The sequence below is a fragment of the Eleginops maclovinus genome, chromosome 10 (assembly GCF_036324505.1).
Source record: "Eleginops maclovinus isolate JMC-PN-2008 ecotype Puerto Natales chromosome 10, JC_Emac_rtc_rv5, whole genome shotgun sequence".
NCBI classification, from domain to species: Eukaryota; Metazoa; Chordata; class Actinopteri; order Perciformes; family Eleginopidae; genus Eleginops; species Eleginops maclovinus.
Window position 1 is genome coordinate 5242326 of NC_086358.1, and position 22520 is coordinate 5264845.

Genomic DNA, 22520 nt, shown 5'->3' on the forward strand with positions numbered 1-22520 from the left:
ACAGTTTGGTTCTCTTAAGTCCTTCCTGGCCACCAGAGGCAGGGATTGCAGGTCCAGTCTTAGGTCTGCACAATTAATCGAATTTTAATCACGATCACGATTTTGGCTTCCCACGATCAAAATCGCGTGACCGAGCGATATTTTAAATGTGTCCTTCGGTTCATAGAACGCTCAGTATCAACGGTTTTTTTCCAAAGCCAATCTAGCGCTTCTAGCGAGTGATGGAGAAAACAAACCTCGTATACAATACAATACACAATACTGGGTTTTCGTTTTAAAACGGAGGCTTTTGGAAACGCTGCTGGCCCCCGGGGCTGCTGATTAGTGTGGACAGGCAGAAACGCAGACTTTTGGAAACGCTAACGTAGAGGCACCCATGAGCGCTTTCTGATTGGGTCTTATCGATCACGAGTATCCTTCTCTGATTCGTCACGCTCCTACCATGTGACCCTTCCTTACCCGGAAAAATTCAAATCAACTGGGTATCGGGTCAGATCAGCTGGGTATCGGGTCGGATCAGCCTTGACTACCAGTGGTAAACATGGATAACGAAGTAAAGGCGCTGTTTACCTTGTTGTCTGTGGTAGCAGTTGTTGTGCAGGTAAATTCTGCATTTTATAATGCTGCAACTGCAACCGGCACGCGCATGCCCAGTATGCGTGAATGGTCACGTTTTCGTTTTAAAACTCCGGATTAAAACGAAAACGCAGTAGGCCTAGTGTGGACGAGATATAGACCAATTTCATGTTGATGCACAAATGTGTACATTAGCAGGAATGTAGCACCTGGATGTGAAAGCAGTAATAATGAGCCTATGTGTCAATAAAAAACGTTTTGGTTAAAATTTAACAAATAATCGTGATAATTAATCGTGATCTCAACATTGATTAAAATAATCGTGATTATCATTTTGGCCATAATCGTGCAGCCCTATCCAGTCTTTACACCAACAACATGCATACACAGAGACCACCAGGTATATGTTTAGGTGTAATGCATTAAATCATCCTCTCACTTACGCAGGCAATTACTGTGAGAGGATTTGCTTAAGATAAAATCACCCATATACACCCCTGAGCCCTGGAGTGGCGGACGCTTCTGTCCTGCTCACATCAGTCTGTGAGATTATGGTAGCTGATAGTGTACACAATGTTTTCTATATAGGTTACTGTTTTCACATTAAGGGACATCCTGCGTCTCCAAGACAATGGAAGTTTGGCTGCTATAGAGGCATTGAAAAACCACATTTGTAAACCTCCCTTTATGATGTATTATCCTCTGTCAAACAGTCGTCACATTTAATACTATTCTCTCAGGAAGATATTCAGGAATGCCCCTGTATTTTGAGTATCTGCATTGGAGTATCTTGGAGAAATCTGCGGTATGTTAATGCTTCTCCATTGTCAAACGTATTTCTAGGCTATCCTCGTTCTCCCAAGGTAATATTAAAGCAATTCATTCGAGCTTGCCTTCTGGGGCTCTTATTACCACCCAAGTCACTACACTTGCCTGTACAATCAAAACAAAGTTGGTAAGGTCTTTTGAAGGAGAGGGTGCACTCAAGTGTAGTTTAAAGCCAGGGCTGCACGGTTGAATGATTTCATAAATTAAGGTGTTGTCCCCCCGCGTGCATATTAATACGTGGCAGCGACATATAAACGCTTGATGTATTTTTCCTGGGTCCAGATAGATTTTTAAGTTACAATAAAATGTTATCTTGCCTTGGAACTACTGCCAGACTCACAAACAGTAACAGCCAGATCTTTATCTTTTAATTTGATGTATTCTACGATCAACCGATCTGCTTTTTCATGCATGGTGATGACAGATTTACCACCATCAGGAGATATCACCTGATGCCAGACAGCTAATAAAACCTGATCAACTTAGTGCTGTGAGTCTTCTGTTTCCCAGAGCTGAATACAGATTTATATAAGTGTAATTAAATGTCATGTACACACCACTGAGAGGCTAGAAGATCTAGGTAGAGTGCTGAGAGATACCCAGGGGGAGCATTTCAAATCACCACCCTGTCAGAGTGGATTTCATTAAGAAGGTTTGCAGTCCTTTTGTCTTTCTGAGGAAGCAGCCATGGTGAGAAAAGTACGATGAATGGCACCGTTTCAATGTCACACAAATCTCTCGAGAGGAAAACCTAAGAGCTGAATATGACAAAGAGAACCTGCTTTCAGGCCAAACTTATCACGTTAGCTGCCGTGTATTTGCTTAATATTGGTATTTATTAAAGCTGAGTTAGAAATCGATTTGGTTGACAATGTGGGCTGATCCTCATATCTTTTTTTGTTGCAACCTTTCCTTGACACAGATCTAAAAACAAACATTTATGGCGAACAAAACAGATTTAGAATAAAGTGCTGCTAAAAAAAAGGCTCAGAATTTGTGAACCGTGAACGAGCACCAGCTCCCCGGATGCAATATTTCGCCTCACTGTGCATTACAACCACGAGCCTAAAAATAAATATAAGATCCAAATGGTTTAGCCTTGTGTATACGATATCAGCTGTCTGACTGTCCCTTATGATCAAAGTAATAACTGGATGCCAAGTCGCATATAGATGGGTGAGGTTAAGACATTTCCTGAAGACAGCTGTTCCAAGTCTATGAATAGTCCAGCAATCAATACATGTGTGGAGATGTGCTGTTTACAACATGCACGCTCACTACAGCGAGTGGCGCACAGCAAGCTGTTTTTACACACTGTGAAATAAACAGTTTAGAAGAATTTATTTCACAGGCACTGAATGAGCAAAATAGACACAGCCACCTCAGATTTTTTGAAGCCTCGCTCTAGTAAAAAACAAATATAAACATGAAGAATATGAGGTTATATTGTTGCCTGTATAAAATCAGTCATCTGAATGACATGAAGCACATGATGTCTGAAATGCATCATCAGGCATGTTGAGTAGGGAGCCGTTATCTTAAGAGGCAATATAAGGAGGCGCTGGATGAGAAGTCAAGGCATTAACTAAGTCAGCAGGCTTCATCCTCTGGGGAGCATGAATGATTGCAGGCTATCAAGGAAGTTTTTTTGGGAAAGAAAAGACAGACTGACTTTGCCATTGCTAATGCTGAACTGATAGCATGGCTAAAAATATCCTATTTGCCCATTAAAAATCCATGCGGGTTATATAAACACAGCCTGTCAATGATGGCTTTAATGCCACAGCCCCTGTGCACGGAGGTCTGTGCTGCAGGGGGAGAGGTGACAGTTTGAGCGAGTAAATGAGCAGATCATTTTTATAAATGACACCACAGAGGACGGGGAAGAGATGCAGGAGTGATGTGATCTGCAGATGGGTCCTACTTCTGAAGTCTTTCACTCTCCTACAGCTGATTAAAGTTTCAGTTTGAGTGATGCAGTAATTAATCTTTCAGTCAGAGCAGTAACACTACAGTATGGATTGAAGACGTTCTTATTTAAAGTGTTCAGTGTGTGACGTCACACAACCAGGAGGCTCTGACTTCCTCTAAGATCAAGGATCAGGGTCACACAGGGACATCTCTCTGAATGTGTCCAAGTTTGTTTTAGTTATTTAATTAAATGTCAAACATGAAGAGGTTAAACATGTCGTAAATCCAAATCCTGCCTGTTCTGTTCTAAATGTAATTTAAGGTGTTATACTAAATGTATTCAAATCCTCCTGAGTTAAAAAGGATCCAACTTCAGGGGTTCTTTAATCGTTAAAGAAAAGCTTCGACAATGTTTCTAAACCAGACCTGCTGATCTTGACCCAAATCCCAAAGCTGTCCTCCAACTTTCCAAAACAGAAACAGATAAAAAGGCTCGAGTTTCTTTTAATCCCATTCAAAAGCTCTTTAAAGTGAGCCGGTTTGATATAAATCAAATATATTATTATAGTATTTTATAAGTGAGTATAGTTACCTAGGTTAAAGGAAAATGTACTAAATGTTTACTAAACTGCTGTAAAAACACCAATATGGATATCTGGACGTTACGAGTATGTGAAGTTGTCCTCCCGTTACGCTTGTTGATGAGGTATATTGCCAAGACCGACTTAATCAAGGTATAAATAACAAAAGTAGGAACGCTTCATCCATCACAGCCTAAACCAGGACAATTCTGAGTCATACAAAGCAAGACAAGTCCTTGACTTCCACAAAAAGGACTGGAGACAGAGAACTGGACTCAAAAAATACAACCCCAGTCCTATGCCTTAAATAATGATTAAATGTGCATGTATACTCAAGTGATTTTATGGTGATGGCTCTCCAAATTGCCCTTTCAGAATACTTCAGAACAACAAACAGTACGGCTCACATTGCTCTGTAGTTATCTGCAGACTGACTAGTCACACATTAAGCTTTATTAATGCCAATAAAATAACTTGGTTATTGCTGTCTTTTGAATTCTTCCTCTGCAGTAACACAATGTCCTCACAGTGGGGCTGTTATAGAAGAAGACAAGATCATAGGCCTTCAAACACAATTAATAAGTTTGCAAATAAATAAGCTTGATTGTGAAGAAGTAGGTTAAATCTTACTCCTATCTTAAATGTTTATCCACCTTCCTGTCAGAGACACATCAGCACCGGCTCCATTTGTCCACCAACATCTGTGCTTGTCCCCGTGTGTGTGGGCATGCGCAATGGCAGAGAACAGGTAGAAGAAGAATCGGAGGATGAAGCCCTCTTTATTAGTCACATACATTCACACAGCAGAGCACACACAGTGAAATTGGTCCTCTGCATTAACCCATCCTAGTACTAGGAGCAGTGGGCAGCTATCGTGCAGCGCCCGGGGAGCAATGGGTTGGGGGGATTGGAGGTGTCCGGTGCCTTGCTCAAGGGCACCACAGCAGGGCCCAGGAGGTGAACTGGGACCTCTCCAAGTAGCAATTCGACTTATACCCAATTATTGTTACCAATTATCATTCCTTCAATTCATTTCCAACAAAAGTTATTATTATTATTATTATTATTATTATTATTAATAATAATAATAATAATAATAATAATAATAATAATAATAATAATAATGTTTAAGCGTTGGACTGTTAAGGCTGATTGGTTTGTGTCCGTTGCACAGGTGCAAATAGCCTGAAGCCAATTAAGCTAGGTTAATAAAAATGGCATGTGGCTAAGATTTGAGGCAAAGCACATGGATTTGTAGCTTTCTCACGCTGCGTGTGAGGAAGACAATTCTATCAAACGTTACACAATGTGTCTTTTTACGTAATTGAAAGGGATATTAACACTAAAGCTCTTCATTAGCCATCACTTTCACGTGAGACATGGACAAATGTCTAACTGCGTGTACCCCTAAACCACCTGGCGAAGGTGGAACAAGGCGTAAATAATGCTAACCAAACCTGAGCACCACGGTGAAAGACGAAAGGTAAAAGGCGCTCACCTGCCCCCGGTCACCTTTATCCGGATGCCTCTTCGGTCTGATGTGCAGCCAGATGCTCGATAAATCTCCACCACCCTCCTCGCAGTTGTAGAAGCACGACAGGTTCTTGTTTAATCTATGCAGTCACTTTCACAACGCCAACCCACACAATCGTACATGAGACCTTACCTAAAAGCGTGCTCGCGCAAATAGCCCCATTGATCAAAAGCCGATTGGCACTGATAGTGTTTCCCAAAAGGTGTCCGGGTAAATCTGATATGATAAATGCGTCTTATTCTGTGCTACCCCGGTGTGAAGTTGAAGCTGCCGTCGATGTGTAGAGCAGCAGTAAGATAGACCGACTTGAAAGTGTGGCTTTCTTTGTGATACAGGGACATCTAGAGGCAAGAAGAGCGGCTGCGGTTTATTTACCCCTCCTCTCGTGTTCGTTTCAGCTGCTCTTAGTAACACAAACGCCATTAATCATAACCAAATTGTATTTAACACTGTGAACAATGTCTCAAACTACTGGTTCACATTAATAACTGAAGTGAGTACACAAAGAAAAGACACTGAATATATAGTCTGATACTGATTGTTCCCAAATTAAAGTGTGTGTGTGTGTGTGTGTGTGTGTGTGTGTGTGTGTGTGTGTGTGTGTGTGTGTGTGTGTGTGTGTGTGTGTGTGTGTGTGTGTGTGTGTGTGTGTGTGTGTGTGTGTGTGTGTGTGTGTGTGTGTGTACTATCTGAAGTGATGGGTGAACATTATGTAGGGTTACCCTTTCATTTCCTATTCATATACACACTAAATAATATCCCACTTGTATTTTGTGTTAGCTGTAAATTAGCCTTCAATAGTGATTTATATAATATATTGTCAACAGTTTTTTGGTTGTTTATCTTATATTTTGATGTTTATATTGTATAATTGTTTGTTTCTAACCTTTTTTTATTTCTAATTATGTACGAAAAAATGTCCCAATTTGACATTAATTAAAAATATATGATCTTATCTTATGGTTGTAATTTTTGACCGGGAACATCATAGGTGTTCCAAAGATGACTAAACCAGTCAAGATTCAATGAAAGTGGTGATCTGCAATCTTACATATGTCCAAATGCTTTCTGTGGACGATATACCTCGAAGCAATCAAATGTAAAACACAATATTTATGCTTGATGAAAGCAGTTCCTTGGTCAGATTTGACCTGAACACAACAGGAGGGTTAAATAAATGTTTAAAATAAAGGAAATACCAAAGCATTGGTTTCTAGGCCTAATTTACTGAATTTAATTCTTCATCATAAAGACATTGATTTTTGATACAAATTATTTACATTTTTTGGGGCAAAGAACAAATAGATATGCTGAGAGAAGAAGGCAAACAGAGAGAGAGCGACAGAGAGAGACAGAGAGAAAGAGAGAGACAGAGAGAGACAGAGAGAGACAGAGAGACAGAGAGAGATAGAGAGAGACAGAGAGACAGAGAAAGAGAGAGACAGAGAGAGACAGAGAGAGATAGAGAGAGACAGAGAGACAGAGAAGAGAGAGAGACAGAGAGAGACAGAGAGAGATAGAGAGAGACAGAGAGAGGGAGAGACAGATTTGCATGCACAATAAATAATTAATTATGGAAAGTCACAAAGTCAAGTGCAGGTTGACGATCACAGTGAGTGTGGGTGGATCGGGGGTCATGTCGGTCTGGTTTGAAGTTTGACGCTCATTTACCACTGATCGCCGTATTCGGAGCTGTAAGAGACCAGAAAAAGACATGACTTTACATTAAGATTCACACGCTTGCTACAGACTAATATGAGGTGGATTACCAGCTCAACTGACCAATGAATCCACAGTGAGAGAAAATGCAAATCAATACTCACTTTAAGTGTAAAATATGGACATGGATCTCAAAAAAAGGACCATAACCAGCGAGGTAATCCTACTGCAGTGAGGCGTACGGCAATAAAACAATTTGACTATATATTGGACCCATATTGGCAGGCTTGTGTTTTTTATTTAAAGGAGGCAATAAATGTTTTTAGACTCTAAATCAGGGGAAGGCAACCCGCGGCTCTCTCTCTCTCTCTCTCTCTCTCTCTCTCTCTCTCTCTCTCTCTCTCTCTCTCTCTGCAGTGGCTCCCTGTAGCTTTAACATATATTGAATAAATAACAGCTATTTTTCCTTTGTGTTGCCTAGTGAACACTTCTCTGAAAGCAAGGCCTTTTATCTTGAAGCTTTAAGTGATACTGTGACACTTTTTAAAATATTTCATCACCTAATAGATGCATCACATCCTTCTACGTCTATGTCCTGGCCTAGGGAAAGTAGCCATGGATAAATCCTAAAAAACTCACAAATGGTAAAGAGAGTTTATTTCTGCAGGTATAGATTCCTTTGCTTTTACCTCCAACAAATGGCTTTAGTTTATGCTTGATATATTGTGAAAAATAAGCAAACTGTTTATGCATATGACAGAAAAACCTGTGAATCCTTTAACTTGTTGAACCTTCTTGTTTTTCTCACCGTGGTTCAGCGTCCTGGCTCGAATCAGCTCCAAACAGCAGCCACGCCACCGCCTGCTCGGGGGTCGCCCTCTTCCCATACCTGGAGACAAATCCAACATGCATGTAATGAGTGCAACTCAATCTTATTTGGAAGTTCTCATCCGTGTGAAACCCCCTTCTCTTGATTCCACCAGCAGTCACTCAGGCAGCATTTCACTGGGTGCTCTGGTGGTGTCACCCCCTTCAGCCTTGCTATGAATTTAAACCACAGCGCATAAAGGGCAGGGCTGCTCACACACTAATGAGTTTCTTTGCAGGACTGATATTTCTACTGTACCCAATCACATATCAGTTGGGCAAGTACCTGAAAGACAAGGACATTTTCTAGTTCAAAGCCCAGCATCCAGCGAAGCAAAAACAACAAGCTCCTTCTACTTTCTCTTTTGAAGTGTCTTTACTAAAACCAATGCCTGGCCAGTCAGGGCAGAGTAAACATGGCTTTGTTTGAGGCATGAGAGCCCTACACTGGGAGTCCTTTGAGTGCAATGACAGCTACAGCCTCTTTAATTACAGACAGGAGGGTCAATGCTGACTATACTCAGCTTCCAGCACAGGAAAATGTGCCATAGAGCAGGGATAATAATACGTTTTATTTGGGGGGCGCCTTTCAAAGCCCCCAAGGACACCTTACAGGGCATAGGGTAATATAAGGAGAGTTAAAACAGTGGACAGCCAGGGTAAAACAAGACAAACATCAGGAAATGGAAGTACAGTTTATAGTGAGAATGCCAGTTTGAATAGGTGGGTTGTGAGTTGGGTTTTGAATGTTGTTATGGAATCAGACTGTCGGATATGTAGTGGCAGGGAGTTCCAGAGTCTGGGTGCAGAGCAGCTGAAAGCTCGAATGGTGTATTTAATATCAGCTACTGATCAAAACTATAACCAGCAATATGCTATATGTCATATTTAAGTCATGACACATGAGGCGTCAGTGAAAACTCGGATGAATTGTCGAAAAAACCTACAATTTCACTTCAAGTATTTTTTTTTACAAGAACATGATCAGGGTGTCTCACGTTGAAGCACGTCCTTCATGTGGCTTCTGAACTTCTGAGGTATACCAGGCTCCTGTCCTCGGCCTCATTATTTCTTATAACAAGCACAGCAATGCGCCATATGAGCATAATGACTAGCAGGTCGTCAAAAATGGGCTTGAACTTCTGACCAGCACCTGAAAGGTTTTGTTTCTTCCGTAATCGTTTTACTCATACAACTGAAATTCACATATATGGAAGATTACATAAACAAAAATTACTCAGTACTTTTGAAATAGTGCCAAACCAAAGTAAGTTTATACTGACTGTTGTGATGCTATTGCAATATAACGCGCAAAGTCCTCTTTCTTCATTTTAGAAATTACATTAGGAAGCTCTGGATTCAGTGTTAGAGATTAAGCTCTTTCCTTTATATATTTAACGGTAGGTGAAATCTCTCAATTTGGGGGCTTTTTTAGTCTATAATGATCTTGATTTAGAGTGAAAGTAGGTCTTATAAGGGTGAAGTTGTGCCCCAACATGAGGGCTCGCCCCCCTGTGGCTGTCCTTGCACACTCGTCCTCGAGTCAGAGACTTAATCCGTCACATCACAGGAGGTGGACTACCTGTCTGACCCGAGCCTAGGATGAGAAGACACCAAACTACTGCAACTTTTTATACATTTACTAGTTGTTCAAGGTGATGGATGTGTTGATTGAAGAGTTAATTATACTCCATGATACGTGCATTCTCTGGTTAGAGGAATACAGGGGACTTTCATGTATAAAGTTGTTATATAAACATCTCTTCCAACAAGAGCAGTCATTTACCTGGCTGCTATATCTCATTACAGGATGTGTATTTTGTAAATTGTGTGTTTTTCTTTATCTTAATATTTTTTTAATGCATATTTTCTTTTGTAAAGCTGTCTTTGGCTCTGTTGCGGCTGCAGCAAATTTAAACGTCCCCTCTGTGGGACCAATAAAGAGATTCTGATTCTGTTTCATACTAATGAATGAAACCCAGGAAAATAAAACGCATCCATAACTCAGTGGAAGTACTAAAACACCAAAATAAAAGGTGATGAAAGTACTGTATGGCAACCACAGCTGGATAACATCAGAGTGACTTCAGAGGACTTTCTATAATTCACTATGAATGCATGTAAACAATACCATATCAGCAACAGTGTGCGTAACATCTGTCTTTTGATGATCATTTATGGCTCTAGAGGCATCATATCATGACAACTTTCCCCCCCTTTACTTTTCTTTCTTTCACACTCATTCTATTTCACATATTGGTCTCATTTTAATAGCCTGACTATCTAATCAACTATTTAATACATCGTTTCTATGAAGTTCAGGATTGTATTTTTAAAAAAGTACAATTTATTATCTGAAAAAAGAAAGGATAGTTAAATCTAGAGAAATAAACGCCTCTCACCTCTGCCTGGTGATGAGGTTGACATAATGCCGGACCGCTGAGTGGTATTTGGCCCAGTCCTCCGGTGAGGCGTCGCTCCCCGGGCTCTCCGGTTTGGGGGGGTAAGCGTCCGCAAAGCTGCTCAGACACACCAGCAGACAGAGAACCAGAGCTGAAAACATCATCCACGATCTCATCATGTTGGCCATCTGGGGAGAGAGAAAACAACACGGTATAATTTCCCCTGACAAAGTGTAGAAATACATGATATTTAAAATGCGTTTTGGCACAAGCAAACATCTGTGTAGATCTAGGAAGCAGTCTAAACTTCGAGGTGTAGCTTATTAAAGTAGGAAGACTTACTTTGTGACAGGTTTCTCCTGCTGTTGTGTCCTGGGTGGTGTCCCTGTGTTGCTGCTCTCCTCAGATCACAGGATTATATTTATAGTGGGGATGGACACCTGATGCGCACTGTAACACTTAACCACACCCCCTGAGGCAGCAGCGCGTGAAGGGGGAATTTGTCTCTTGTAAATATTTAAAGTGGTTTTGATAAGTGTTTTGTGTTTGGCTTCAATGTTTGACTTTTATTTGAAATGTATTTTGATTAGACATGCAAAAGAGGTCCGTTTTTAAAAAATGATTCCAGTAGCAAAACAAGTAGAGTTAAACCGAATATATAAACGACTCACTGTCGTTTGCAAAATAGATAAACCAAAATCTGCGGGATTGTTTCTGCATTCTGCCCGTTTAAGAACCACTAACAGAGCCAAGAGCCTACCTTTTACAATAAATGAGCCCCCCCCACCCCTGCTTTATATTATGTGAAAATAATTACCTATAGGGCAATTGATTGCCCTATAGGTTAAAGCCCAGTAAGCATTACAGTGGTGATATCAGAATTAAGAGGGCCCAGGGGAAGAAGAAGCCCTTTGTTAAAGATGTGTTCGTCACACACGCAAAATGTGCCAATATGAGGGGCCTTTTTCTGAATTTATTTGGGGGACACTACCAACATTTGCCTTTCCTGACAGTCCCCCCGATTCTACCTTTGTAAAGTCTCACGGTTTAACTGCTCATTTATTGTGAGCCTGTCTCTGGTCAGTATGATTTCGACCAACAGGTGAGGTAACCATCAGCAGAAACCTTTTCTTGGTTGCTTAAAGAAAGTAGTAAAGATTGAAGTGCAGCTAGAAAAGACACTTACCAGTACTTACCTGCACTGAAGCCTCTTAACAGACACGTTCAGGAGCATGAAAACTAATTACCAGAAGAAAATACAACTGATCCTTGACATTTGAAATAATGGCCTGCACAGCACTTCAGAAAACACAGTTTACCAATAATTGGAGAAAGATGGGACGACTAACCCTGCTAACATAAAACAACACATGGCTTATTCTGTTGACAGATATTTTCTCAGGATTTCTGAATTTTGTCAAGAATACGTCAAACTTAATAAGACACTTTTTCAAAAGCTTATATACTTTTATTGTATATACAGCTCTATTCAACGAGGTAAGGGTCTCTCAATAAGGTGCTTCATGGTCTACTTACAATACTGAGCAAATCAATGTTTCTTCAAGTTAAAATGGGTGAATTTGTTGCAGGGGATGTAATCAAACTTACCTAATTGTTTTATTGACTCTGATCTATTCTGTGCATGTAGTTAAGCCACAAACACATTCATCTTTAGATACTGAGGATATGGTATATTGATGTATGTGTGACCTCCAATGAGTGCATTTACAACTGTTCCCTAATGTCTATTTATTACTGTTCATTCATTAATATGAAATGTATTGTAATCAGGAGCGAAGTAGCCTATGTTGTCCAATCATTAGCCCCCCTACAGCCTTCTATGCTCTCATCCCTCCTGCATGCATTATTCGTGCTGAAGTCATTAATATGTGCTGGAAGTAGAGAGGTCATAGGGTACGGCAGCCACGGATCAATAATGCAATTGTGTGAAACATAGCTTCAGCATGCTTCAGGGAAATTCACTTTAACTGCAGTAATGTACTTGATCACGATCCTCTTTTACCTGATTTATTTTTGCTCTGAAATGGAGAAACTGTCACAGAAAAGCAATCTCAGTCTTATTTACAGAAGAGGATTTGGGCCATGTGAACATTTTAAATCTGGAATAAAAATCAGAACTCAAACCTTGTCTTTACTCTTGGTCACATCCCAACACATTTTTCTCATGTGGCCCTAATCCTCTTCCGTACTTAGTCTTGTACATCTTTCCAAATCCATGTCAGAACAGAGACTTTAAAGTGTGTGTGTGTGGCCTGACGACGCTAACACACTCGCACACAGACAATGTGTACATAAATACCTTTCAGGTCTCGAGTGCTGAGGCTAAGTCTAATGTAATCGGTCACATTTATGACCGTTGGCAGCAGCTCCCGTTTATCTCTAATCTTCGCGGTCTGCTGTTCAGTTAATGACGCCTGAAGCCATCGCTTATCCTTAGTTCGGGGGCAGTGTTGACTTTTTTACCGTGCACATGCTAAGGGGGTTCCTGCCCCTGTGCTTTATGTTTGCACACAGGATAGAGACAGGATTTTGTGCCAGATGTGAACCTTTAACATGTATTTCTTTTAGCCCCGCTGCATGAGATCAGCCTTAGATCATGGGTCATGCTTCCATATAACAAACTACACGTTGTCCTGCTGCACTCCCTGGGGAAGCAATGACATCCCCTCTCATGTGTTGCTTTATAGAGTTGTAAAAAACAATGGCTTTTTCTTTGTCAGTCCCTAAACCCTGATCAAAAACACAACTTGATTTGGACATGAATCCCACAATAATAACAAGTCGTTAAAGTGTATATGAGCATGCCATAAAGGCTGTAAGTCGAGTGTGGTATCATTGATTGTGCTGGCTGTAATTATTGTACCATAATTGAAGGTCCTATTGAGGCACAATTAGTGTGCTGAAGTTTTTTACAACCATTGACCCCCAAATTGATGCAAAATGGACCTTAAATTGTAAAATAATGGCTTTGAACAATCTGATGAGTTGGAATAAACAAGGGGAAATGGCTCAAAGTGATTAAATAGGGAGTAAATCATCTACCATTCAGGGGAATTGATGTGTCCTCTTCCTCGCTATCACCCATTCCCCACAGTTAGTGGTGGCCATCGTGAACATTTAGTTAATTCTACTCCAGTAATCAACCTCTCTGCCTTCACTTTACAGGCTGTAAAAGTCAATGACAAGAAACAACAATATGCACAAGACAAACTCATTAGCTGGCTCCAGTGTTTGCAGGTAAACAGTTAGAAAGTAGCAGCCCCTAGATAAGAGAAAGGGCAGATAGCTACGGTTTTCATGGTGCAATAACCCGAGCTAATGCACTCCTGCGGAGCCGTTCAGGCCCCAGCGGAGAGGAGAAGCCATCAAGGCAGAGATAATGGGACCAGTTAACTTTTTCTCTCATGTTGGCTACTTTTGCAAACTTTTCCTCACGATGCAGGATGTAGATGTACGTGGACATTTCATATACATCTACTTACTGTAGGAATCTACCTGTACTCCTCAAATGGAGCTCTAAAAGCTTTTCCCTTTGACACGACTCCCCCATTTCCATTTGCATGAATAGGCCAAGAACCAAAAAAGAAGATTGCACAAACATGCTTATAAAAGTCAAATCTGTGTGTACAAGCAATCGACCGGGAGAACGTCTGACTCCTTCCTGCCGTCACGGACAAAGAAGGAAATGGTTATGCTTCTTCTTTTCTTTTATTTATTTATTTCGCCTTATCTCCAGAGTGAGGGGAGCCACTTATATGAGCAGAGTGCTTTCCATGCGGCCAGGTCTGTTTGCAAAGCTCAGGAGACAAAATGGGGGGGGATGACGGGCTGCCCACTACCACAAAGCTGTAATTCTTGACCACATAAATGTCTCTAAAAGGAGTGCCGGGCAGCAAACAATAACATATTTCTCTTTAAGCTTCATGTTACACTCTTGTTTCAGATATGGTTGTGGGGCACTGAGCAGTCAGTCCTCTGGGGGAAACAAGTCAAGGCTTCTCATTTGGCTTCCAAACAGCAAGGCCTCATGTTATTGCCCCCTCGCCCCCCCCCCCCCCCTCGAGAGATTCGAAGTCTTTTCTGGAAAGCAGAGCCAACCAATTACAGCAATATCTCACCGGCTGATGTGTTTATGAGCGGGCTGGCAGTGGCAGCTTCAGGTAATTTTGACGGATGGCGATACAGGTGTCTGAGGGCTCGGGAAAGGTCGATGAATTGATTCAGAGCATGCTCTCAAAGCCGCTACTACAAATTAAGAAAGACACGGTGCTATTTCTGTATCAGAATTGAAACAAGACCCAAGTCAAAGTCTTACTCACAATGACCAGATATGGCGTGAATTTACAGCTCTACCAAACCAGATGACGTCCAACTCAATGGGACTGTCTAGATGCGTCACGGCAGATCAGGCAGAAGCTGTAATCTGTTGATATTGCCCTCAAGCTTTTGAGATTTCACATTTTAATAGATGTGTACGCAGGATCTCTTCCCAATGGACAGCAATTACACAAAAGCAACCCCACCTCAATCGCACCCTTGGTGTAAATCACTTTGATCCTCAGGCTTTGAGGAGTTTCAGGAAGCCAATATCAAGGGAAGGTGATTTTGGAGGAGCCTGGGGTGTCTCTGAAAGACAATGACTTATGTTCAAGGGATATGCCATCCAAAACCTCCGAAGATAAAATACTATTGAGAGCGGGCAATGTTTCAGCCAAGAGGAAAACAAGCAGAAAAACAATCCAACAAATAGTTGTGGAGATATTTCACTCAAGACCGAGATATGGGAAGCTTGATAGGAAGGCAGGAGATACAAAAAGTTCTTCTAGAAATCCAGATTCATACAGTTTGGTGCTGATGCAAGTAATAGATGATATAGAGTATTTATAGGATAAGTGAAAACATGCCAGTCCATCAGAAACAAAATGAAAGGGGTATACCAAAATAAAATATGATTAATCCTTTAGAAATGATACATTTTTGGATATATTTTCAACGCAATCATCGAATTCAGATATTAGACTGAACCAAAGACCAGACTATCATTTCCATACCTAGAGACATGCTGTAGTTTGGCTTAAAATCAATATTTGTATGATATTCAAGTGGAGTCATAATGCCAAAGTGCCTTTCTGATAATTGCATGTAAGATTATGGGCGGAAACATACTTTAAAAATAACACAGCTTGTTTGACTCAGTTTTTGTTCTATTATCTGAAGAACACATTGTGATTTCTGCTGGACCACAAATGTTTCAGTCCTTATACCACGTAGTATTGTGTATTCCTCGGCCAGAACAAACACTCCATCTGTACAGCCATCCTGCATCAGATTAAGAAGAAGAAGATTCAAACGTCTTCATCATCACAGCCGTCTCCACAGCCCCACATCCAACCTGCGGCATGTCTCCATTTCCCTTTAAAAGTGAGATGAATGATGTTAATCAGCCCACAGGAGCCCTGCGCCTCCCTCAGCTCCTCGTCCTGCTGTAATAAAGCGGTCTGCCTGCATGAGTAATTACTCTCATCTGTCTCAGGCATATGAGCAAAGACCTGACTGGATAAAAGCCTCACTTAATGGCCCCCCTTCTGCCTCGAGACCAATCTAAGAACAGCTCAATTACAGATCCGTTACGGAAAAAAAATACTGTTTAAAGATTGTGTGAAAATAAATAGACAACAAGTGTGTAAAGAAGGTGGTGTTACACAAAGATGGTTTTATTCATTTGAAGATACCATCAAATGTCAGCCACTGAACATCCCTCTGAAGCTTCACCATTTAAGATTATGTTAAACAAAACTCCACTAAAAACAAGCCGCGTTTCAAACATAAAAGTAGGGCTAAGTCAGAAACAAACACAAAAGGGTACAAATATATAGGAAAATATTACAAACTTGATATTCTGAAGAAGCCCACATTCACAAATATAATAACCGAAGCCTGGTCAACATAAAGCCACATAATGCATGTCTTCTCAAAGGTTAATACAATTAGCTGTGATTTGATCAAAACAAATAAACAAAATGCTTAGACATATCCTAAATATGTCTCGTTTTAAGCACTGCCGGCTTCTTTCTCTAGCAGTGTCTCTACCATCTTCGGTAAGAAGACCTCCAGGAAGTGAAATAGGTCTTGAAACACTCCCGTCTGGTCGCTGGTTGGCTCCATCGTCAGCACTGTCTTTGTGCTTTCCGTCTCGCCCACCATCTGAGGCTGCACCTTGAACTCCAGGGTCTCCTTGAGCCCAGGCTCTTTCTCGATGATGCGATCTGTGACCTGGGCCTCCATCTCCATGCAGCTGCCCTCCGGCCGGCAGTCGGTATCTTTGATCAGCTCCCTCCTCACTTTCCTCCGGCCGGCCCACACCATGTGCTTCTGCGCGCAGATCCAGTGAGGGAGTTCGGGCTTCTGCGTTTTTGTCATCCTTGGCTTTTTGCCTTGAGGCGACACGGCTGCATCGCTGCCAGATGATAGCCGCCTCTTGGCACCGACCACGGCCGCATCTTTGGAGTCAAAGCTGTCGTTTGTTGACGTGTTGAGGGAGGTTTCCATTTCCCCGGCAGCATCAACCGCCGAGTCCTGGCCGAAGGCGACATCTGTGGAGGGAGCGATGTTACACCTGAGGACGTTTTTAAAGACTCCCTCCACGGCAGAGCAGACCTTCTGAAACCACAGCAACCGGAAACCATCTCCCGCGTGGTGCAGCTCATTTCGTAGCGTTTCGGGTAGCGACGCTAGTTTGAAAGGGATGCTGATTGTCAGCTGCTCCGTTTTGTCCCGCGGGGCGCCCCCTTGGGGGGTGAACAAGCGCACCAGCCCCCATGGTTTCCCCTTTAGGGATTTGTGCTGGAACTGCAGGCTGCGGCAGTACTTGTCCGCGTCCTGGCACTCCCTCTGAAAGCTGCGGTGAGAGCGCTCGTTCAGGTTTCCCGCCACGTTGTGGGAGAGTTCAAAAGGGTCTAAGAGAATCAGTGGGCCCAGCTTGGGGCCGTGGGGTTGGGTCTTGGTGGGTTTTTCCTCATGCATGGCCTCTTCCGATTTATTCTGGCTGAGGAAATCAGTGATGGGGAGCGCCCGCCCCTTCCTGACAGATATGACACTCCCGGCGAAATCAAAATTAGCATAGAAGGTGAAGAAGCCAAAGAGGAGGGTGCCTAAAGAGAGAAGACAAACACGTATGTGAGAAGTGACATCTAAGGTGTGTGTTGGCTTTGTATTCAGGATATGTGAAGATGCTAGGTTTTTTCAACACAATTCAATCTAATTACTAATACTTTCCCTTACAGAGGTTCTGTGTATTCTTGCTGGGGGGCACAGCTATAGGCTGACTAGGGAAGGTGCAGTCCCATCCCTCAATCACACACTCTTCCTCCTCACCTGCAAAGAGATTAACACATAACCAGAAATAAACATGTAAATAAATGGCAGCAAAACAGACAAATGGACTTGACATTTTTAAATCATACTGGACCGTCCAAATCATCTTCAATATGCAAGAAAAAACACTGAACACGGAAATAGAGACCTACAGAAACCCTAGACAAACCTTATTTAAACACACGCCGTTCAGTTCTAGCACATTTCTCTTACTGTAGATATAAATACAATTCAAGAGGAGTTGAGAGACAAACAGATCTCCAGAGTCAGAAAAAACAATGATGATTTAACATGCACTTCCTCGTGGAAAAAGTGGAGTTTAACGGTAAAAAAAACAAGCAATTAACGACCAGTTTGTGCAGCGAGGAGCTTTAAGAATGAGACTTTTGGGATTGGGAAAATTCTGAAAAAGTGAGCAATGTTTAGTATGAGAATGTGAAAATGTCCCTGCTTGAGATGTAATGAGTGCAGGAGTGATGCAGCACTTACAGGCCATGTCTTTGAGCTGGTCCACTGTGAGGAGGACAGGAGGATCACAGTTTTGCAGGAAGTAGATGATCAGCAGAGTCAGCGCGTAGTTGTTGAGGAGAGGACCGGAACCACTGGGATTCCCTACAACACAATGTGAAAAAAAAAACAGCGATTAAAAGACGTAAACACAAAACTCTTTGTAGGATCAATAATTATAATGTATTTTCTTCTGAAAAATGATGAATTCGTTTTTTGGGACAGGGCAACACTGATCCATGCAAGTCATTTTAGTTGAATGTTGACGACAACAGCGACTGATCCCATCATGCTTTGCTAATCGCTCTGCACAAGTGCCTTGTTGGTTCGTCTGGGGGAATAAAGAGGATATGCCCCAGGTGTAGAGGTAATTAGTGGGCTTTTCAGTCAAGGACACTCTTATTTAGATTGAATTCTGTATCAGGGGACAGCCTGTAGTTATCAACACAAATGAAGATTCTTTTAAACCACAGCTCCCATAACAAGGCACTCAAAGGTGTTTGCATTCAGTGCATCGGAACAGAAGGGCAAGTGGAGTGCTACTGACATCTGCTGACTGAAAAAGGGAATGACTGCCTTAATATATAGAACACTGTACACGTGCACTAAGGTTTGAAAAAGGGACCTCATTGGGCTTTTGGGGGCTTTTCCTTTCTGGTAGTGTGTTGTATAGGTTTTTCTGCATGTACATGGCCTGCAAAGCCAGTCAAAACCAGAGCCGACTGGGCTGGTCAGACAGAGGGTGAAAAGAGACAGTATGATAAAAATAAAGAGCTTTTTGAACATTAAAGCATGGACATATGTCACAGTAGAGACACTAAATACAAATATGAACCTGAAAAGGAGCAGAATATGGCCTTTTTAAGTCCCTCGATCTTACCAGCCAGCTGCTTCTGCTTGGCCCAGTAGCGGATGGTGTACACCAGCGGCCTCAGCCTGTCCTCCACCCCGGAGTACAGCTGGAGGAAGCGGGTGTTCCTTACTGCCAGTCTAGTTACAGATACAGGATAGGAGAAAAAAAACCTAACGGTAAAGGAAAAAAACTCACTACCTTTAAAGACGCTTACTTGGAATCCCTTTATACCTGTTGTTGATGGTGATGTCCCCCTGCAGGTTCAGCTCCTGGTGATGGAACTTGACTACAGGGAGGCGAGCACTGCCGACCACGTGGACTTTGTGCACACTGGGGACACAGCGTCTTAGGATTGTTGCTACAAGTTCCAGGACCTCGGTGGGAGAGGAAGTGGACAGGTCGATATCGGACAGGATGGAGTCCTCGGAGCGGCCATCGTCTGACATGCCCTCCCCTGCCTGAAGAAAGTGGGAGGGCAAAAAGAAACATGAACTCTGCAGACTCTGTTTAAAGTTACAATATTTGATATTTCAACTTGGAGGTAAAGAACAGTTTTTATAGGCATTAATAAGAGTCTGCGTGTCACACCTGTTCTGTGGTAGACTTGGCACGGGCCTGGAACACCTTGGTGTTTTCCAGGTCCAGGAACAGGTCTATGTCGCAGTTGTGGACACCGAAAGTGTTGACGGACGAACCGAATGGCAGAATCTGGCTGTCTGCAACCAATCAAAAAGGTAGTATTAAAGAGACTGAAAGAGCCAAGAAAGCTTTGGCACATTTGCAATTTGCAGGGCCAATTCCTTCAAGTTTGAGGACCCAACATGCCATAGATCGAGATGAATCAAGGTTTATTTGAGTTATGCCTCATTTCGTAGGTTTTCAAACAAAGTCACCTGGAAAAAACTCCACGAAAACCTCTTGCAGGAGCTGACCAGCAACTCTCGGGTCTTCTTTTCATTTTCTCCCAGCTGAAATCGCTCAACGACGTGCTGCATCTGTGCATCCACCTGAAGAGAACAAAGAACACCTTGATGACACACATGCATTATAATAAACTGTGCTGTTCTCATCGAGTCAATCACACTCAAGTGGAGTCCAAAAACAGTATTTGACTAATGATTGTAGGTGCATATGCATCATTTCCTGTTTAAATACGAGATGAGACGAGATTAAATGAGTGTAGTATAAAAAGTTAATTTATTTTGCATCAAACATTATTTCAACGGTCAAAACTTCAAAACAGCACCACTAGAGGCTTCTAGATGCTGTCACACTCCTTATAATCAAGTTGGTTTGCCATCCACACAGACCCCACACACTTTATACTTGATTCAGGACACTTACAGATGCCAACTGACAGAGCTGAGGTTTGAGACGGTCCAGAGATTGTTGGAGGTTCTCCGACCCGGTCTTCTTGGGAATCAGCTTGAAATCCTTCTTCTCCCGAGGTTTGACTCGCAGCTTCAAGCCGCTCATCCGATGCTCGAGACAGGACAGCGTGGCCTGAGTGCTGTCGGCATCAGTGAACTGCACGATGGCGAACACACCCTGTGAGCGAAGAGGGACACATCACAGTCAGACTACGACAGTCAGGGCTATTTGTTTGGATACGTATTGAAAAGACGAGCACTGTGCAGTTAGTTTTAGGTTGGATATAAAACAGAAATTCACTTTTTTTTACTCGGTTCCAGACGGTTCGTTCACATCTGAGCTGTTGCACTTTACCACAAGGTTCCACTTAGAGACTACTGACAGATTACCGTTTCAATGACACAAAACCATGTGACATCACTTTCTTTATGTGCCATGAAGTCATTACACAAAAACAGTTTAATAGATAAGATCATTTCAGTTTTTCCAATAGCTTCCATGTCATGTGATCCAGTGACTCCAAATCCATACCACATATTATGACTACTCTGAGTAACATAAGGCACACCTCCTTGTTTTATAAATTGAGTTTCCTTTTTGAAAAGCTTCATTTCTATTTAACAGCTTCCATGTCATGTGACCCAATGACTCCACGCCTAGACAAGAAGGACACACCAGTTTTACGTTTTAGTGCTTTTCTTTCTCAAAGATCTACAGGACAAGGTTTTTATGCTTCTCCAGTTCTGATTTGGAGTCCCTGCATCACATGACATGAAAGTTTATAAAATGAAATGAAACTTTCCTATAAGAAGACACTGCTGGATTGGATTGAGTGTCTGTAGCGTGATTCAGTATGAGCTGACTAACCTTGGCTTTATCCATGATAACGTCTGAGACCTGGCCAAACTTCTGGAAGTACTCGGTGATGTCGGTCTGAGAGATTTGAGGCTTGATGCCGCTGACAAACACACTGTGCTCCTCCTGGGCCTTCCTGGTCTCCTTCACCGTGCTCAGTGTCTTGTGTTTGCGCCCTTTCACATGCTGCTCCAGGCTTGGCACTGAAGGAAAATAAAATAACAGTAGGACTTTAGTTACACCTGGAGTAAATTCACAAGCCCTGCAGTATACAAAGTTTACTTTACCAGCTTTAAACATATTAATGCATCAATAAATAAATCAAAAGGCAAGGCAAGTTTATTTATATAGCACCTGTTAACACAATTCAAATTCAGACATATCATATATATTATTCTGAAACGGGCCAAACTGAAGCAGTAGTACTTTTACTTCTGGTACTTTTTAAGTATATTTTGATGCTGATACTTTTGTACTTTTACCTGAGTAATATTTTGATTGCCCTTGCAACAGAGTATTCCTACTTGTGTACTTCTACTTCAAGTACAAGATCTGAGTTCTTCTCACACCTCTGTATATAACACAGACAATAGTCAAATCTTAGCTAACAGTATCAATTAATGTCATTTTTAACGTACAATAATATTATATTCCACTCCCTTCGTAACTTGAATTTAGCAGGGATTATTTGTTACCACCTGCTAATGAGCAACAGTTAAAATGTGTGTAGGGGCTTGCATAAAAGAGCACCTTGAATCATAAATAAGGAGATAAATGTAGCTTAGTTAGCTTTAAACGATACTTACAGTTAGGCAGGTTGACATTGCATAAGATGCAGAGAAACCCTTTTGGCGTCACTTTTATGTTTGCGTCTGCTTCCATGGTGGGAAAATTTTGAATTAAACGATGAAGCGAGAAAGGAATTAACAATTAAAGTCTCCAGTCAGCCAAGTTTCGGACCGACAGCTCTCCATGCGCCTCTCAAATCTCCCTCCAGCGCAGCTTCAACGTTTGTTTCTGGTGCGTCTCTCAAATCCGTCCGGGCTGTGTTCCAGTTATATGCTCCGTTTCCGGTTTTCCATTTGCGCGGCAAAGCCTGGCATAAATTCTGCATTTCTGTTTTCGGAAGATTTTATCACTTGTTCTGTTTTTTCATTGAAATTAATATTGATTGAGGATTT

The 22520-nt window shown here is 41.8% G+C and overlaps 2 protein-coding genes across 2 annotated transcripts; both read right to left on the minus strand.

The window, feature by feature from the left end:
- Positions 1-6705: 6705 nt before the first annotated feature.
- On the minus strand, positions 6706-10740 carry LOC134870902 (peptide Y). Its single transcript, XM_063893418.1, has 4 exons — positions 10701-10740; positions 10359-10546; positions 7898-7978; positions 6706-7122 (listed from the first exon to the last, which is right to left on the minus strand). Exons 2-4 carry the CDS (start codon positions 10544-10546, stop codon positions 7098-7100), a joined length of 294 nt encoding a protein of 97 aa, XP_063749488.1. The 5' UTR covers positions 10701-10740; the 3' UTR covers positions 6706-7097.
- A 5332-nt stretch (positions 10741-16072) lies between these two features.
- Positions 16073-22396, minus strand: tut1 (terminal uridylyl transferase 1, U6 snRNA-specific). The gene is given in 11 exon segments (XM_063892516.1): positions 16073-17530; positions 17661-17753; positions 18243-18365; positions 19141-19250; positions 19345-19571; positions 19702-19829; positions 20007-20042; positions 20045-20120; positions 20458-20661; positions 21352-21542; positions 22146-22396. Coding segments are annotated over 11 exon segments (2364 nt in total). The 5' UTR covers positions 22222-22396; the 3' UTR covers positions 16073-16430.
- Between the last annotated feature and the right edge of the window lie 124 nt (positions 22397-22520).

What these genes read in the sequence shown, in the direction of transcription:
- LOC134870902 (XM_063893418.1), bottom strand. Translation starts at nt 10,546, where the DNA reads ATGGCCAACATGATGAGATCGTGGATGATGTTTTCAGCTCTGGTTCTC. An exon ending in AACCTCATCACCAGGCAGAG is followed by an intron (nt 7,979 to 10,358) that starts GTGAGAGGCGTT and finishes ATTTGTCTCCAG; the next exon opens with GTATGGGAAGAGGGCGACCC. An exon ending in AGCCAGGACGCTGAACCACG is followed by an intron (nt 7,123 to 7,897) that starts GTGAGAAAAACA and finishes GGTCTCTTACAG; the next exon opens with CTCCGAATACGGCGATCAGT.